The following is a 19,861-nucleotide window of genomic DNA, read 5'->3' on the forward strand; positions in this document are numbered from 1 at the left end:
CATTCATAACCATGGTAAACATCCAAGTACTGTGGTATTCCCATCAAAAATGTTTTGTAAGTTGCTGCTAACTTTAACAAACTACTATGGAAGTATCATGGTATTCTTGAACAGTATCCCTGCTGAAAAAACAGCATCAAACCAGCATGGACCAGCATGGGAATTATGCTTGTCTATGCTGGTTTGGCTAGTGGTCACCAGCATACCAGCACCAAAACACAACATATGCTGGTCTTGCGGGTATGAACAGGTGCTAATGCTGGTTTAGCTGGTGCTGGTTTAGCTGCTGTTCACTAACAAACCAGCACCAAAACACAACATATCCTGGTCTTGCTGGTATGCTGGTTTTTTTCAGCAGGAATGCCGCTCGCAACAGCAAGATTGTGGGTTTGATTCCGAGACATGGTAATAAAACTCTATGAAACATGTTCAAAGTCATTGAAGCAGTTTTTGGCCACGCCCCTTCAGTCTACTCCAGTTTGACTTTCTTCCAGACATCTTTCAGTGACCAGAATGCCAACGTTAATTTTAATAAAAGACTGACGCCCTGCGGGATGACACTGCTATATTTTCTGGGTAGTTTCCCTAACTGCTGGTGATTGGCAGCATTGCCGAGACACGATTGCTTTTAGCCAGGAGATGACACATTGAAAGTTTTCTTGGCAAGAAAAGCGAAAGAGAGGCCGTCCCCGGTGTGGCTACTCAGGCGCGTCCCCAGATGAGAGGAACCTCTTTACCCGAACCCATCTACAGGGGAATTTAATTGTCCCTTAAGGTGAATTTCTGCTTAGCTTTCCAGTCACAAACTCAAAGCAGGGGATGGATAGGGAAACAGGGTGTGGAAGAGCCTCATTACACCTGCATACAAAAGACTGCCTGTGTCCCGTCGTCCTTGAGATGCTAGAAACCTGAAACATCAGAGAAGAAATGATAACAATACACCCATTCACAATGTGCTGCCAGTCACAGTGACAGTTTCCATATTGTTGTGTTTCTGGTGGAGGAAAAATAGAGATATGACAACTTACAGAGTATAAAACCTGACAAAATAATTTAGATGCTTTTTATCCTCTCCTTTCACTTAATGTAATAAACGTATGAGCGTAATTTGTTTTGCCACAGCTATGATTGATACCTCAAATCCAGTGCTATTACTTTCTAAATGACACATATGATTCTTACCTGGAAATCCCTCAGACTTGTGCTATTTTTAGGGACCTGAATGTCAGAGATCTGGGACTATATTGATGTGAGCCAGTTAACCAACACCTAACAACAGCAATGGCCTAGCAACCATCCAGAATTCCTTAGCAACCGCATCGTAACAACCTTCCACATCACCCTGGCATCGTGGTGGTAACCTTTACCAAGAATTTTTTACAAAATGTAAATTTTAATTTTATGCTTGTGTTTTCATTGTTCGAACACTTTATTTAAACAATCTGTTCTTCCAGATTGTGTGGATTCTTAACATAAGCAGAAACAAATAATCTGCCTTATCAGCAGAGCTCCCAGCTCCGAATCCTCTGTCACTCTTTCCACACGGTACAATAGAGCATAAAACAACATTGTGTTCTTGGTCTTTCTAGCCTTTGTCTGAAAAACACTAATTATACCTCCTGATAAATACTCAAGTGACGCACAAAATGCATTAGTGGAAAGAAATGTCATAATAAAAGCAGTGCCAAAAAAGCCTTTTAATTTTTTTTAAATTAAAACTTTTCATACAATCGCATAAAATCCAAATCAAAGCAAATAATGAAGCTGACCAACATTACTTAAGGATAAACTTCCTCAGGAGTTTAATTTGACCATGAGCACGCTTTGAAATCGAAATGCTTTTCTTGAATCATCAGAAGTGTAATATTATAAGACACAGAAAAACATCAAAACCAGAAGGACCCAAGGCAACAGTCCGACACACATGCACAGAAATCAAATCCAAAACAGTCATGCCGTTTCATCTGACTATCTTTCTGGTTTGTTTTGATAAACGGGAACCTGTAGACAAACATCCGAGTCATTAGTAAAGCAATAATTCAGTATTTACAATGTCTTGGGTTTTTATGAATCACTTTGATTCGCCGCAATAGTTTTTTAAGCACGTGGACGAGGGAAAAACCGTGTCAGCTAGGTTTATCCTGTAAAGATAAACGGACACGGGCAGATACACATCACTGGGCACCAAGACGCCGTGTTGGGGTGATTTTTCAGCGAGAGCCTCGAGGCGTATAGGAGAAGGGATGTTTTGAAGCTTCTCAGCTGTGCCCCCTGGTGGTGAGAAGTATGTACAGTTTTCATTGTTGATAATGCTGGTGGATAAAGGACAGCAGGTCGTCTTTAGAAAGTTTTTCGGGGTCTCGTGTCTGCGAGTCGTGAACTCTGACACCTTTCTCCCAAGCCCAAAACAGCCTGTCGTGATGACATGTACTGAGAAAGAGAAATGAAAGAGAGGTTTTAAAATAGAGCAGTGTTATGGATGACAACACACAATTTTGCATTTAGTTAAAACATAAAATATTAGCTGTACTGATTATCTGTGGCACACTGTTGATTTTATCCCAAAAAATATTTTCTCCAAGTAGTAGTACTTACTGGAATGGGGCTACAGAACCAGGCGGTAATTCGTAAGTGGATTCTTTGGTTAGTTTATTGAAGAAAAACTTCCTTTTGGAATTCTTACTGAATGCCATTGTCCACGGGTCTGTCAAAGACAAAAGAAAAAGGTTAAACAAAAGCGAATGTCCCAATGTTCTCCTGTTACTCCACTCCTCCATCTCACCATTGACAGTTTTGATGATGTAAAGGCCGCTGGGGAGAAAGTGACGGTCGTCTCTGCCCGTGTATGAAAGTCTTGGCATCCCGCCTGAACTCTTGGTTATCTTCATTTCCAGCCTGAGGAGTAGAGAACATACGATAGGGTTTCACTCTTATGAAAATGCTTTTGATTATTTTCCAATTGAAAATTTGTGACCCTGGACCACAAAACCTTCATAAGTCACACAGGTATATTTGTAACAAAAGCCAACAATACAACGTATGGGTCAAAAATGTTCTTTTATGCCAAAAAAAATTTGGATATTATGTAAAAATGATGTTCCATGAAGATATTTTGTAAATTTCCTACCATAAATATATCATAACCTTATTTTTGTGAGTGAGCAACAATATTTTCTCAATATTCCGATTTTTTTTTGCACCCTCAAATTCCAGATTTTTTTTAAACAATCATACAACAATGATTGTAACAACAATTATACATCAATCGAAAGCTTATTTATTTTACTTTCAAATGTTGTACTAAACCCTTTTTACTGGTTTTGTGGTCCAGGGTCACATTTCAAAAAAATTAGAATTTCGTAACATTTGGTACATCCCTCTTTTGTTTTTAAAGGTGCCGGGGAATGCATTGAAATAATATGTTAAATTGTTTTCTGATATCTATATAGAAGGCATGTGGCTTTATTAAGTGCAAAAATGATCCAGAAACGTTTTTACTTGTATGTTTACATGTCCCTGGTCTATTATTACCTTATTTGAAAGGCTCATGAATAATAATGTTGAGCTTTGCTACGATTGGCTGTTTCACAGAGCAGTTCGGTTCAGTAGCTCTGTGTGTGCAAACAGACCTTATGTTTGAGCCTGTATCAGACGAAGATACAGAATTTGAGGAATAATCAATTATTTGGATATGAAAATTATGACATTTCTGATTGATATGTTTGTGTTTTTTCAGTATGGACTTGCAAAACGTAACTGTAAGGTGAAAAATAGAACTTCCGCCTTAACGTTAGCATATAGCATTAATTAGCATATAGTGCTAACTCAGCCATCACAACTTCATTTCTTTTAATGTTTTATTTAATGTTGGGGTGTAGGGGTGCGCGAGGCAAAAGCTAACGCAGGGTTAGTTGTAACACGGACTGTTTATATTGTTGCACAAGGTTGAGCGTTTTGTATTTCCTGTATTTTTTCACCCTGCCAAAAGACGATCTTCCGCAAATTATTGGAAATGTATAATGTTTTTCCAGGAAGTAATTGATGAATGTTTTGGTGGCATGTAAGTACATTTTTTCATCATATGTTTTTTTCGGTTTCTAAGTTGGGTGTGTAAGATACCAAATTCAATGATATGTCATATTAATCAGTGTCTTAGCAACTTTTTGGTGGGCTTGAAAATATTTTGACCCAGCGGGGTTAATTGTAACACTGTGTTACAACTAACCCCTCAGCAATTACGATATGAAAACCGCTAACGTTAGCGTAATTCTTGCCGTTGTTTTAAATAGGCTACACACAAATGATTGCTGGCTGCCTAGAAAATAAATGTGCCTGTCTTATCAAAAATCGTGTGTCAGATTTATTTTTGTTCATATTTTTAATATTGATCGAATAAGGTCACGTCAAAGATTGAAATCATAATGAAATGAATGGCTAAAATCAGACTTTGATTATCTCAGAATTTGATTTTGAAACTGTAGTATGGTTCTTACGGACTGGGTCACATATAAAAAAAGTTTTGTCATAATTGTGCTGCTTTTTCTCATATATTTAGACATTTGTATCCATTTATAATTTAACTATGGTTAGAAAAGCAAGTGTTACAACTAACCCCCTGCTTGTTAGAATTAACCCCACCTATGGGGTAAGTTGTAACGTTTGCAATTCTGTCACGTCTGGTGTAATTATCAAAGAATGGTAAGTACTAGAAACTAAATTCAAATGGTCATTTGTAGCAGAGATGTGTAAAAATATCATTAATCAAACTCAATTTTTTTTTAATGATTGAGCCAAAACCAAAAAGCGTTAGGCTGTGCCTCGCTCTCTCCTACATCTTGACTGTAACGTAACAGTTGGTGTTATGTTGAGATTGGTCTGTTTTCCAGCGGTCTTTTGCATGCATGAGGTTTAAATAAGAAGGAAACAATAGTGTTTGAGGGTCCCAATATGTCATCATTACCATGTACAGAACTCTTATTATTCATCTATGGCTAGGTAAATACATTCTAGGGCACCTTTAAAGACAACATGCATTCAAACTAGCATGGCCTCCATATCTTATCCATGCTATCCCAGCCTGATTTAAGAATATTTCAGTATAAAACACCCTGAATCTACATCTATGTGCTTGATGGTACGCACCTTACAAAGATCTTCTCCATCTCCTCTAACCTATAGACCTCCTTAACTCTAAGAGAGAAGGAGAGAGAGAAAGAATGAATGAATGAGTGATCGAGCCAACATCAAGCGTACTGATGTGCAATATCACCATAAAACATGAAAAGGTCCCGTGTAGGCTCTAGTAAAACACAGTATCTTCATTAATTTTACATACTGCACACTGCTGTGCTCATAGGACATCCTGCCCCCCAGGGCAATTACTGACAAATTAACATTGTAATTAGACAACCAGAAAGAGAGAGAGATGGGGAAAATTACCTGATCGGGTTCATGTCAGGTCTGCTGGGTTTGGACACGGCTTTCACAAACTTCTCTGCCAATTGGATTCTGTGACAAAAACAGGCATAAATTATCTTTAAACAGGCATAAATGATTTCAAAATGGGGGGGGTCATACAATTACCTGACCTAGCAGAAATAATCGTCATGAAATTAATAGCTAGACAAGACAAAAAGGGTTTCTGCACGGATCAATGTTGAGTAATAATTCAGACCTCTGGTTGAAGTGCTGATCTCTGACGTCAGTACCGTTGAGAACGAGAGCATCCAGAATATGGACTGCTTTAAGCCGTCGCTGAGCTTTACCCTGCGATGGATAGGAAATCAACAGTAAATACTTCAGACTTTAACATTATTGCAACATGAACTTATTGGCATTAACTAACATTAACGAAGATGGTTAGCTCACATAAGCCAATGCATATACTAATGTAAAGCGTTACCCATATATTTAGCCTTTTTATTGCAATGGCATAAAGTTTCTTTCCATCACAGCAAATGGTCTTTAAATTCAATAACAACAAATTCAATCACAACAATGCCCTTTCTCAGCATTTCGATTCATCCTTTGATCTCCCACCTCTCCTTTCAGCTCCTCGACAATCTCTACGCTCAGTAGCGTCTCTCTGGGCAGCTCCAGTTTGAAGTTGTCCAGCTTTTCCCAGCGTGATGAGGTTTTACCGTCCCACTTGTAGATCTGAGATTTCTACACAAACAAACGCGATTTGAATTTAAAACACTGATCTACTCCATACCGTAAAAATGGGATAACCAATATATATATTTAAATTGTATAAATATCACATGCACAGATATATTCCTTACCCCAAGTCCCAAAAGAAACAGCTGTTCTGCCCCTCCCACAATGCACCTGTAATCCATGACGTGTTGCAGTTTATCCAGATTTCCTGAGTTCAGTGCAGTCGGTCTGATATTAAAACGGTCCATATCTGAACCCTGAGAGTATACAAAAGTATTTGTGTATAATTTATGCATCTACAGCAATATTCATGGAGAGAACTGGTTGGGGAAGGACATCTCTAATTCACCTAACCTGTATGCCTTTGGACTGTGGGAGTACGCAACCTCCACACAGAAAGGCCTCCTGACCCAGCCTTCAGAGACTTGAACCAGGGACCTTCTTTGGTGTGAGGCAAGAGTGCTACCCACTGAGCCACTGTGCCGCCCACATAAATGTACTATTTAAAGACTGTATATCTGCAAACACACACTTACCGCTAAAAGCTCACAGAACTTTGATTTTGGATCTGATGGTGACGGGGCAACCCTTGCTTTATCAGGAACCTGCAGACAAGTTTACAATCTTCATTCACAAATAATAAACATTTCATGCTCCCATGAATGTTCTTTGAATAAATTGGCATTTTATAAAATCCGTGCTGATAAAGTCAAGCCAAACTTTAGAGGACGTCGCAAACCACCTAACCTGAGTGTGAATGAGTCCTCTGACTTTTGGTGCGTTCACACCAGATGAGAATGAAGCGTTAAGCGCGAGTGATTTACATGTTAAAGGTGGGGTGCATGATCTCTGAAAGCCAATGTTGACATTTGAAATCACCTAAACAAACACGCCCCTACCCTAATACAATCTGGACGTTCTTTTGATAGACCCGCCCCACACATATGCAACCCAGGCAACGATGTTGGTTTGTAGACACGCCCCTTACTGCTGACTGGCTACAAGTGTGTTGGCCCAACTCCCTTTTCCAAAGTGTATTTCAAAAATCATGCACCCCACTTTAAGTCAATGAAAAGAGGCGACAGACATCCCACAGCGCGTTTCATGCGAATAAGGCGGTGCAAATTAAACGTTTTGGGCATTTGACAAAGTTCGTGAATCACGCAAGTTGAAAAATTTGAACTTTGGCAAATATTCACGCCACATTGACTAATCAAGAGCTTGCTCTAGAAGCAAATTAATTACGACGTAACGAGATGAGGCAGAAATACAAAACAACAACGGAGGACAAAATCGTTGTCGCTGTATGTGGACACCCGGAGCTGTACAGTACGACACATCTTCGTACTTTTATAGAAACAGGAATAAAAAGATCAGGCTTTAAAGAATGCGAGTTAGGAGGTCAGACAATCTGGTAAGTTGTAAAAAACGCTTTACTTAATTTCATATATAAACATATTGACACCACAAGTGAATGACGCACGTTTCACGCAAGCGAATGACGCACGTTTCACGCAAGCGAATGACGCACGTTTCACGCAAGCGAATGACGCACGTTTCACGCAAGCGAATGACGCACGTTTCACGCAAGGGAATGACGCACATTTCACGCAAGCGAATGACGCACATTTCACGCAAGCGAATGACGCACATTTCACGCAAGCGAATGACGCACATTTCACGCAAGCGAATGACGCACATTTCACGCAAGCGAATGACGCACGTTTCACGCAAGGGAATGACGCACGTTTCACGCAAGCGAATGACGCACGTTTCACGCAAGCGAATGACGCACGTTTCACGCAAGCGAATGACGCACGTTTCACGCAAGCGAATGACGCACGTTTCACTCAAGCGTATGACGCACGTTTCACGCAAGCGAATGACGCACGTTTCACGCAAGCGAATGACGCACGTTTCACGCAAACGAATGACGCACGTTTCACGCAAGCGAATGACGCACGTTTCACGCAAGCGAATGACGCACGTTTCACGCAAGCGTATGACGCACGTTTCACGCAAGCGTATGACGCACGTTTCACTCAAGCGTATGACGCACGTTTCATGCAAGCGAATGACGCACGTTTCATGCAAGCGAATGACGCACTTTTCACGCAAGCTAATGACGCACATTTCACGCAAGCTAATTAAGCACATTTCAAGCAAGCTAATGACGCACATTTCACGCAAGCGAATTATGCGAATTTAACCCACTGAATGACGCACATTTCACCCACCGAATTATGCGAATTTCACGCACTGACTGATGCGAATTTCACGAGCTAATGAAGCAAGTTAACTCAAAGTGATCAAGTGCTGTCATACTAGGCATGAATAACGCGATTTATTCGCTGTATTCGAGTCTGGTGTGAATGCACAGTTACACATAAAATGACCCACTAGTTTGCATCATCACATTACATCATTATACCATACAAAAATTCTTGCTGTCTTAGCCACTGGAAACGCCATATCAGTCAACCATTAGATGTCAAACTTATTATTTATTGTTTATGAATAAACCTTTTGAACTCAATGCAATAGTTCATACACTTCATACTCACCCCCCATAGTTTCAGACATTCCTTACGGATATCTGCTTGCCTGGTTTCAAAAAGATTCCTATCCAAAAAATACACACAAACTTATTACTAATGCTTATTCACACACATATATACACAACAAGAGAGAGTATGAAATTAACACTCTGAAACACACCAGAGAAAAAAGTGTGACTCACGTATCTCTGACGAACGCATGGATCTTAGCCAACGCTTTGATCTGTACCACACAATGGCTGCAAGACAGAGTTCAGAGCTCGATCAAAAAACAAACAATCGCATGTGCGTTCGAAGGAGCCAAAAGAGAGAGAAGGTCGATGACGATACCTTTCATTTGAGTTGATCATGTACTGGAAGAAATCGGTGTCTGCTTTAATGATCTCCAGAGGGACCACTTCAGTGACATCTCTGTCTGAATGTCTGAAATGATTCAGCTTCAGGTTGATGGTAAACATATACTCTCTCACTGCATCTGTCCCCGGCTTCAAACCCTTGCATACAACGTATCTGCATGCAGACACCAAACAGGTCAGTTTGATTTCATGTTGGCTTCATTGTGGTGAGGTATTTATTATTACAATATAATTAGCAATAAACTAAATGAAAACAACAACTAGACATTCATAAAGGGTTTCTCAGTGTTCCCTGATAGGTCAAAGGTAACACACATACCTTTCTGAATTGGCAGGTCGACTGGTGATGGGTTTGAAGAGCGAAATCCTTTCGAAGCAAAGGTACAGCAGATAAATCAATCCCACGCTGAAAGGGGTGAACAAGTCAAACGTTTTACACACAAAATGTCCACCTGCAAAACACAAACATCTGAATGATCCACCAGCAAATCTGTGAAATGATTGACCATATGTTGCCGTCGCTTCTTGCATGAACAGATTGCAGTTTTGTTTGATATGCAATTCATTTTTGGTGCCAGAAATGTTGACTAAGAATAATTGGACACCAAAATAACTTTTGTAGGAAGCGTACGATACAAGCTCTTTAATGTTAGGACTAACAACTATCTCTTTCTGAAATGTCCAAGTCTCTACTTCGAGTCACATAATTACCTAATTATAAGATTTTTCGGTGCCCAAGATAAATTCAAACAGATCTAAGACTATAAAGAAATGGTTATCTGGTTGCATAACTAGAAAAACTTTCATCCCATCGAATAAACTTCAAAGCATAGTAAATTCATCATTAAAAAGATAAGAAATTTGGGACGACAGACTGTCCCAAAATTGAATGTCTGGGCGAGATAAGAGAGACATCCATGACTTAATGCAAATACAGTCCTCTTTGACAAAGATGGAAAATGTACCGTCGATGCTGACCATCCCTAGTGTGAAATGTTATAGTGGAAGTGTCAGGCTTTGATGATACCTCTCTAAATAAGCCATGAAAGGGAGTCATAAGGGAGTAAGGAAAACTGATATAAATGGAGCACGGAAACATCCTTGAGGAAAACGAGAGTGCTGGAAGCAAGACAATTCATCTCTTAATAGAACAATGGTTTCTCAACCTTTCATCCATTGCAACCCAAACTTTTTAAATTGCAGCTATTCATGGTCTATCTGTCAACTAACATGAAACAATGGACAACTAACCAGGGATTCACAGTTTTACCAATTCTTACCCCATGAAATGTTTTGAGCTCCCTTTATTTAAAAGTACCTTGTACTGACATACTGTACCTATTTCATTGCTAAAAACAACGTTATTTTGTGTATTTAGTATAATTAAATGTGTTTGCATGGTTTATGGTTTAAAAACACATATTTTCCACATACCGTAAGTTTTTGTAGCTCCAGATTTCCCTATCTTCCTGAAACGCACTGATTTTGTACAAAACTCATCGTTTTGAAAAGTACTGTGTCCCTGATTGGCCAGCTAATCTTTATGTTGTGATTGGTCTGAATACCTTTGACATCAGCTGGAAATGTGACGCTTCTTATGTTTGAAAGATTCGCTCACAATTCAATGCCAACAGGAGTTAACCTACAGGCTGAGTCCGAAGCGGGAGAAATTATGATAATGTCTTGTTTCTAAACACATTATAAATGTTAGAAATGTATGAAACACGTCACAAAGACTGTGAACTATGTAGTACTGAATTGTGGAGTTACACCGTTAAACAGTTTTTCCACATTTCTGCCTTGAGGATTATTTGGGCAGCGCCCCTAACACAATCGCGAGTATCCATTCAGGTTGTAACTGTATTTAAAAGTTAAGCGAGACAGCAGCTTTCAAGTGAGTGGGCGGGTGATTCTCACGAAACCATTGAAACACCACGGCACTAATGATTTTAGCTTTAAAATGTGTAATATAGTAACATTAAAAAGCATCAGAATTAACACAATACTGTGTTCTACCTTGCACAATGTTTTATTTATAATTGTAAATTTTATCTCATTTTCTGCTGAAATTCTCATTACCGCAATGTGTCCGGCTGTGTTTGAACATGCGTTATGTTGTAATTTAATCAAATTAACACAAAAATATTAGGAAATGGATGTTTTGCTAGACTACTTTAGATGACAGAAGAAATATTTACTGAATATTCATGTATAATAATAATGAAGAAAAATTAGGAAAATGATGCGTCCATGCCTGATGTTCTCATCCTCCGCAACACTTTTTGAGAACAGTTTAAGCACACATACAGAATTTTAATAAAGTTTGATTTTGAGTGACCAAGCACATGGACCAGTTACTTCAAGATGGCTACCAGGTAAGATCATTTTTTTACAGTTAATTTGACATATTGTCTTGTCAGTATGCTTACAAGACATTTTGATTATCATTACCGCAACAGATGCTTATTAAATGTTAATTTAATTAATAGAAGCATAATACTTTGATTTCAAATGCATGTGCAGAATCTCCAAATTATGTTCTTTCAGGTTTGTCATGTCATTTTGAAAATATGTCAGTGTTGATGTTTTCTGACTGTTGCGGTAATGAGATTTTTTAGGACTAATTTTTTAAATTATGTTACAAAAAGTGTTAAATGATAAGTAAAAGTTTTTAAATTAATGTTCCCATTTACTCCAGACTTTGTTTTTCAATGTCTGGTGGGAAAAAAAGTAAATTTAAGCAATTTTTACATTTTCATGCTTGACATTTTTAAAACCAAGTTTTCGTGAGAATCACCCACTTAGTATTTGTTTTCAGTACTAATTTCTAAAATTCTTAAATCAAGATGTATTTTTCGATGAGCAAAATGACCTATGAACATAAGTCTAGTTTTTAGACAAAAATATACAATTTAAGTGAAATTGTGGTTAAAACAAGGATAAATATCTGCCAATGGGTGAGAAAAAAATCTTGAAATAAGTTAACTTTAATTTAACTTAAGTTAATTCAAGAAAAAAACTGCAGTGTAGTGATGGTCCTGTGCTGTAATATGATCAAATGTCCAGAAGCGCTCAATTTATATGCAAACAAAGAAAAACAAATGATACCTGTTCTTATAGAAGACATGGCCGTGAGAAATTGGCATAGCAGAAGTTGTTTACTCAGAATCTCTTGAATGTTCTCCTGACCCTCCACAGAAAAACCCTGGAGGAGAAACACAACATCAGCATATATCAACTTATCATACATCAACATTTCACTCAGGTATGTACAATGTAACATTCTTACCCCATCAGCCATAAGGAAGTGCAAGCCTCGCCCCTCAGTGCTGTCCAGGACAAAGTTACGAAACGCACTGATGTTCTCTGGCCGTGTGATGTCACCATCGCCATCGATCCCACCCTCACCTGATTTTTTTCAGAAGAGGGTTAGATTAAACAAGTTTAACTCTTTCCGCGCCATTGGAGAGTTATCTCGTCAATTAAGGGAAACATTTGCATGAAAAAACGTGTTTCTGATGAGTTATGTTTATCTGAAATACCGCGATTATCCACTAGATGGATAATTTATTAAAAAAAACTGAAGCAAACAATAATGTATTAATTTTACTCATTTTTATATTTTGATAATCGTTCTTAAAAAAAATTATTGTTTTTTTGAAAGCAGCAGCATATATTTGTATGTTTATATATTTTTAGAAGAAATATAAAATCACAAAAAATACTGGCAGGCAACTTTTCAAAAAAAAAAAAAAAGCTGGCGGGGAATTAGTTAATGTCACAAATGTTTCGTGTGCATGTTTCATTGGTGCATGACTTTCTCAAAACATTTACATATTTACATAGAGCTAATATACCTAATATTTGAAAACATTTCGAATTTTAATGATACGCAATATAGTTTAAACCAATACTGTAACTATACCTTGAACATTAGGAGGACATTTTGTTTTTAAATGCGGAATTTTCGATTACTAAAATTGTATTACATTTTATTTTAAATATTTTAAAATACATGTGTATATATCAAGATATTCTGCAAACTTCAGCACAATTATCTCTGTAATACAATACCAGTCAAAAGTTTTAACACTTGACTGAAATGTGAAGTATGTTCTTAAAAATCTTTTCATCTGAAAGTGTAAGTTTAAATGCTTGAAATTACTTTGTAGACAAAAATATAACTGTGCCAAACAGATAATTTTGTTTATTAGAAAACAAAAATTTTATTTTAAAATATTATTTTTTAAATAAATGATTTAGACTGAATATTGAAGGAAAAGCAACCAATAGGAGCACATATTAAATGTGAACTCCTTCAATACTCTTTCAAAATCATCCTAAGGTGAAACTTCAAGAAGCTTTTTGATAAAAAAAATTACATGAGTATGGTTTTTCAATTTCTAGGCAAAGGGTGACTGCACTTCGGATGATAAAATATATCAGTTTTGATTTATTTTGGATGATTGTAGTCACCAACATAATTCTTAAAGTTACATGTGTGTTATGCCATAGTTTGGAAGTGTTTATTATTATTCTGTAATGTGGAAAAACTATATAAATAAAGAATGACTGAGTTTTCCAAAACTTTTGACTGGTAGTGTAATATCCAATACATTGCCCAGCTTTAGCTAGTCTACATCAGCAAATACAATAACAATCTTTGTTACATTTTGGAAAAACAGTAACATACCATAGTATGGCTCAAAGAGTTCACTGGGAGCTGCAAAGAAATCCTCCAGTTTAAAATCATTGGCTCCTTTAAGGGTCATACCAAAACCTTTGGCATGCCAGCCCCTCCGCCACAAAACATACTCCGAGAATCCACCCGGGCCCGCGCACACATCTCCAAAATACAACAATTCTCCTTCTTTATCACGTGTCTGGGGCTTCTACAAACACAGACATTCAATTCAGAAACATAATGACAGCACATTATTCAGTGCCTAATAGCACAGATGGTGCAATGGTGGTCTCACCCCTTTAGAGTCCTTTGGGTTGGTAAACATATAGTCAAAAACATGATCCATGTTTGCCATCTTCATAGCAGCTCTGAGAACAACATGGGTACAGAAAGATAAAAAGATTTCAAGAAGACAACTTCGTATTGCATGCAAATGGAAAGAAGAGACCCACCTGTTGAGAAAGAAAGCCCCTCGTATAGTTTCATAGGGGTTTGATCGCGTTCTGGCTCGCCTCATCTCCTCGCCCTCTAAATTGTCGAACACGCTCTGAAAAAAAAATAAAACCGATAATGCAAAACATCTAAAACAATATATGAAGGTCTTACCAATATGCACAAGCTAGCTGTCTTACAAACTCACCTTACAGCGTAGCAGTAGATGAAGTAAATTTTCAGTGCAGAATTCGGTTTCATCTTCAATCTTTAGCTTTTTCTGAGGAAACATGCATATGTAAATACAGGTATGACTATATAAGTATACCTATAAACATGGGTAGCTGGCACTAGCTTCGACAAGTTTAAGGTGTAACTGTATACAGCTTTATGAGGGGAGTATATACTTTAAAAGCTGTAACTTGTCACAATATTCTACCCTCCGGGTTCCCACACCATAGTTAACTTAAAATTCAAGGACCTTTCAATTCAGGGACTAAATGTGGGGACACATTTCAAGTGAGAGCTAGGTTATATCGTGTTACCTTTTAAGATACATTGTTACAGTTCCCTTTCAATGGAACACGCGCTGCGTCACTGCGGTGACACTTTGGGGATGCCTGCAGGGGTAAGTGTGTCTGAATGTGTATATCACATTCAACCAATGGTGAGGCTTAACGACAAAGATAGGGTGACAGGGGAGCCAGGAAGTATACCGCTATCTGAAATATTGCCAAAGATGGCGTTACAGGCGTAACTTGAGATGTTTTCATGTTTTCACTTCCCAGGGCCTTGAATTTTTTTCCCCAGATTCACAAACTTTCAAAGATTTCAAAGACCCGTGGGAACCCTGGATACCCACCATTTTTTATTTAACCTGTTTTGCACATAAATGGCCCTGCAGTGTGGTAAATAGATGTTTAAAAGTACAAATATTTCATGTTTCTCAAATCTAAGGTCATAATAGCTTGTGGGAAAAGACACAACATAAAAGAAGCCAAAACTCTTTGTCCCTTGAAACGACACGTTTTTTGCCCGGTTTTGGCATGATCCATTAGTCGTAGCTTGTGGACAATCTCGTACAGTGTGTCAAAGTATAAGACAAGCAACACAGCGTCTGCAACGATTGACAACGTCACAACAGAAAGACTAGCAAGTTGAATGTGACATCTCCTGGGCTACATACATTTTCCTGTACGCCTATGCATACACAGTATGTGCGTTTACAAAAATCTGGCACTGTGCATATTATTCTGAAGACACAAATTGTAAGCGGACTTCAATACAAAAGTAGTACAGACATCTACCAAATATTCAGGAAATTGTTTGTTTTGGTGTTCATTTTAATTTTCAACAGCGTTTCCCAGAAATCGCTTAATGCACCTTTTAGCTAACATATCTGCATACCATCATACAGCATCAAACGTAAAAAAAATTAACAAACCGGTCCTACGGCCATCCAGTCCCTTAGCTCGTCTGCGTCTGGGATCTCTGTGGAACATTCTGGAAACCACGTCACCTCTTCTATAGCACTAGGCTGAGACAGACAGATCATAAAATAAACTAAAGCAATGGAGAAATCCTGATCTTACAATATGGATAGATTATGGCACTGAAATTATTCCATTGCCTTTATATTGTAGAAATATTGTAGAGATGTTACAGTACCTCCGGTTCATCTTGCCAGTCTACGTTGAGGTCGCCCTGAAAGCCCTTTAGGGTTAGACCCAAACCCCGCCTCCCTCGCTGAGTCGATGCCTCTATGATCTCTTTTCGCCCTTGACCATACTTTCCCAAACCCTCGCCTACTCTGAAACCCATTTTAGCCTGTGAAACAGAGAGGACACAAATTTACTACAGGTACTATATATACATATACACACACTTACATATATTAGCACTCTTGCTTGTGTTATATGGCTTTAATAAAATGGAATGTAATAATATAAGTTATCGAGACATTAATGACTGGAGATGCTTGTTACCATGAGTTTTTGCGAGACGCTGTTGTACATTGAAAATTTGGAAGAGCTCTGATCAACGGCATCGCTGCTCTCGGCATTCTGGGAATCCGAAGGTCTGGAGAAACTGGGTCTTTGATCTTCACCATCACTGGGAGACTCACTGGAGTCCTGGGAGAATGATCACAAACATCAACATAAAACAAATCTATGTCAAGGTCCTATATGATGTATGTTGCAAACAAAAATCTCAGCACATCTCAACAAAGTATCCCAAAGAATAGAGAGCTGCATCTTGGGAAATAACTAATTTTTGTTACTGAATTTGTATTGTGAATAAGCTTTTAAATATGTGTCCAACATGTGATGTCAGCACATCTGTCTTACCCTGGCTGGTGGTTCTCTGAGAAGACTCCTCATCTTCATCAGAGGAGTCCTCCTTAAGACACTTCCTCTTCTTCTGAGGTTCATTTTGTGCTTCTGCTCTTCTCTTCATGGTGAATTTAAAGCAACCAAGACACTGCACTCAACACAACAAAATATTTATAGACTAAACCAAAGGAAAATCCACTGTCACTGAGAAGTAGCTGATAAACTCCATGCCGCATAAACTTTTACCATGAACACCTTTGGATTCGTTAAACCGGAATGTATAGGCAGGATAAGTGTTTGTGTTTATTTTGCACATGTCATACAAAGTGCTTTACATATAAAAGAAATTTAAAGATGAAAACATATCGTTTTCTAATATGTATTAGGTTATAAGCGTAGGGAAAAGTGGGGGAAAAACACTCAGCTTTAGGTTTCGTTAAAAGTGCTGAATTTTACAAACACAATTCATATATACTTCCAAAAACATCTACATTAAGACGTTTCTGTCGAAACTAGATGCAATGTAACTCAGGCACAAGGTTTGTGTATCAAGTAGTGTAAAAATAACCACGACTTAGTCTTATTTCGACTTAAAATGTGCCAGAATAAAAAAAGACAAACGTAAGGCTACAAAATCACGTGCATTTTATTAACACGACAACTGTTCAACAGACGTTGTATATAGCATAAACAAGCTCACAGAGAAACCAGCACAGAGCTTTAGGTTTCGATTTCAGAAATAAGGGTGCGACAGATATAAACATACCTAAAAAAAGCGAGCAGCTATATGTCTGAAACACTTCCGAAATATACATTCATATTTGCGTTCACTGTACAATCACTTCACAATTTTTCCTTTATGTTGTTTTTCAAATGTCAACTCTGGCCCGCGTTCACTTTCAGTGGGTCTTACCGTGTCGCTGGCGCATGGTAATGACGTCACATGCCATTTGACCAACAAATGCCAGTTTCAATCTCATGAATATGCATTAAGTCGCTCTGTCGTAACTTTCCGATGCGAAGGCTGTGCTTATGAATATTTAAAAATACATCCGATGAATATTAATTTGATTGTCTCCATTTGCCTTTTACAGGTGAAGACTGCGCTTATGAATATTAATAACAACAGGCAGCCGTTGCTTGGTAACCAGTTCGCTGCTAAAGGGATGATAGAGCACTAAACAAAATGACATGATTGTTATTGCCAAATTTATGTTTTTGCACATAATACATTTTTATTATATTTTATTAATGTTTAGAGATGTATCACATTCACGTGTTGATCTACATACTGCTACAGTATATTTATGTATGTACAGTTCATATTTTCCTATGGTTTATTTGCCTATTAAATAAATGGTCAAGTAGGTCAAACCTGTTTGACGACTCAAATATTGTCGCAAAGTTCACAAAGCAAGAACATCCGTGATCACATAGCTACCTCTTCCTCTATTTCACATAGCCTTTACTAAACCTGGGTCATTATAGCTCTCATTAAAAGTAGATCCCACCTGAAGTTAAAATTTGCATCAGTAGTGCTAAAGGCAGCAACCGAAACTTCAATAAAGTTACTCGAATATTCTGCTAATAATGATAAGAGAAATGCATCGTAAGAAGGAATGTAGGTTTCTTGCAAAGGATTGTGGGATTGACAGTATCACAGGCAGGGTACCACGTTTTGGCATTGTGAGCTTTGGGTGGATTTCTTACACTGCTTTTAAAACACACTGGCATAGAGTATAAAGCAACAAAAAAAAAAAAGAGTATAAAGCCATATTTTCCATATTTGTATATTTGTCTGTACCTCAATAGCTGATAACTAACCCCCAATCCAAATGTTGTTTTGTGGTGGCCTGTATGTGGAGCCTTTCATCTATTAATGGTACTGTATGTGTTTTATTCTCTCGAATTTGACTTTATCTGATATCAGGCTTATATTTCAGAAGTACTCACACACACAGACACACATTGTTCCTTTAAATAAGACAGACAGGATTTCAAGCAGACATGTGACCTGTTAGATAAGCATCCAAAGGTTTATAACAGTGTGCAGAGCTAGAGTCTGATAGGACGTGACTGACCAGGTTGGTGTCTGTGTGTGGACAGGAACTTTTCGGTTGTTTGACCAGAAGGGCCGATCAGGTTTAAGAGACACAGCGCTGAAATGTTCTTCCGCATACCTCTCCTGACACCTGGATACATTCGATATCTGCAGGTAAGTGTACATCACATCAATGATTTTCGTTATGTCTCTCAACCTTGTTTATTCCTACAAACACATTTTTTGTTTTTGTAAATATTATCGGTTCAAATTAGCTCAGAATTAAAACAAAAAAAAAGGATATTCATAATGAAATTGCATAATTTACTTACTATTTAAATTGTAAATCAGTGCATATACACTATAGTAGTAATTTATATAAATTTTAATATTAAAATGTTTTTTATATCATAAAAGTATTTGATGCATTTTTTGTGTAATATTTGGTTTTTGAGTCTCATGAACACTGACCTTTATGCTGTTGTAGACTCAGGCAGCACGGACTGGATATCAGCAGGAGGGGCCTTTTATACCCCGTTTTGCCATGCTGCTCGGCCTTGTGGGTATTGGAATGTCAGGATACAGCTCTCGCCAGCTGACCCTGCACCACAAGCCCTCTGCGCACCTTCTGCGGTGATACGAGAACGCAAATATGAGAAATGGGTTTAAAGGTACACACCCACCATCTGTAAACTTTTAGGCTGGGCTGGTCCTGTAAACAGACTCTGTGTCCTATATCTATTTTTATGTCTACTATCCAAAGTTTATAATTACAGCCATCTTATGTTGAAGCTGATCATCTTGGTTTGGTTGCAAGGATGGCCTCGAGCGAGCTCTTTTAAGCCTGTTCTCTGACGTAGTGCCTTAGGAAGACACATTTACTAGGTGAATACACTGTTTTAACCTAAAAATGCTTTATTTCAGGTCAAAAGAGTATGTGGGTGAAAAGGTCCATCTTAACGGTAATTTGTGCGTATTTGACGAGACTCATACATAGTGAATCATACAAAATCCTATTATATTATAAAAAACAATAATGAACCCCCACCTCTAAGCCCAACGTCATGGGCGAAAGCAAATCTTACAAAAACGTATGAATGTGGTTGTACGAATTAATACACCACCTTGTAAAATATGTACAATCTGCTATGAGATTGCGTTGAAGGGTCATTTTTTATCTATATAATGAATTTATATGGTGGTCAGTGCTGGTCCAATTTATCAAGTAAGAAAGGATGTGTTCATTTTGTACACATTGTTTTGTGTTATGCAAATTTTTCACATTATTTGTCATTTTA

At 37.9% G+C, this 19,861-nt stretch overlaps 1 protein-coding gene across 2 annotated transcripts; it reads right to left on the reverse strand.

The window, feature by feature from the left end:
* Nucleotides 1-1,682: 1,682 nt before the first annotated feature.
* On the reverse strand, nucleotides 1,683-17,529 carry cmtr1 (cap methyltransferase 1). 2 transcript variants are annotated; one of them, XM_055188582.2, is made up of 24 exons: nucleotides 17,436-17,529; nucleotides 16,538-16,670; nucleotides 16,175-16,320; nucleotides 15,858-16,016; nucleotides 15,634-15,726; nucleotides 14,398-14,469; nucleotides 14,210-14,304; nucleotides 14,053-14,125; nucleotides 13,767-13,965; nucleotides 12,363-12,481; nucleotides 12,182-12,278; nucleotides 9,393-9,525; nucleotides 9,048-9,227; nucleotides 8,900-8,956; nucleotides 8,724-8,781; nucleotides 6,696-6,764; nucleotides 6,285-6,416; nucleotides 6,040-6,165; nucleotides 5,675-5,766; nucleotides 5,440-5,508; nucleotides 5,143-5,190; nucleotides 2,783-2,895; nucleotides 2,596-2,704; nucleotides 1,683-2,430 (listed from the first exon to the last, which is right to left on the reverse strand). In XM_055188582.2, the coding sequence occupies exons 2-24, from the start codon at nucleotides 16,644-16,646 to the stop codon at nucleotides 2,298-2,300; spliced, it is 2,481 nt and encodes an 826-aa protein (XP_055044557.1). In that variant the 5' UTR covers nucleotides 16,647-16,670; nucleotides 17,436-17,529; the 3' UTR covers nucleotides 1,683-2,297. The 2 variants fall into 2 exon arrangements, with proteins under 2 accessions (XP_055044557.1, XP_055044556.1); XM_055188581.2 differs by having other exon boundaries at nucleotides 17,289-17,452.
* Nucleotides 17,530-19,861: the final 2,332 nt, after the last annotated feature.

The sequence above is a fragment of the Misgurnus anguillicaudatus genome, chromosome 13 (genome assembly GCF_027580225.2).
Source record: "Misgurnus anguillicaudatus chromosome 13, ASM2758022v2, whole genome shotgun sequence".
NCBI lineage: Eukaryota > Metazoa > Chordata > Actinopteri > Cypriniformes > Cobitidae > Misgurnus > Misgurnus anguillicaudatus.

Bases quoted from the DNA above. Each gene is read 5' to 3' on its own strand.
- cmtr1 (XM_055188582.2), bottom strand. From the start codon at position 16,646: ATGAAGAGAAGAGCAGAAGCACAAAATGAACCTCAGAAGAAGAGGAAG. The intron at 14,470-15,633 runs GTTTGTTAATTT...ATGTTTCCTCAG, and splicing joins ACTGGATGGCCGTAGGACCG to AAAAAGCTAAAGATTGAAGA. The intron at 12,482-13,766 runs GTATGTTACTGT...GAAAAAAATCAG, and splicing joins ACTCTTTGAGCCATACTATG to GTGAGGGTGGGATCGATGGC.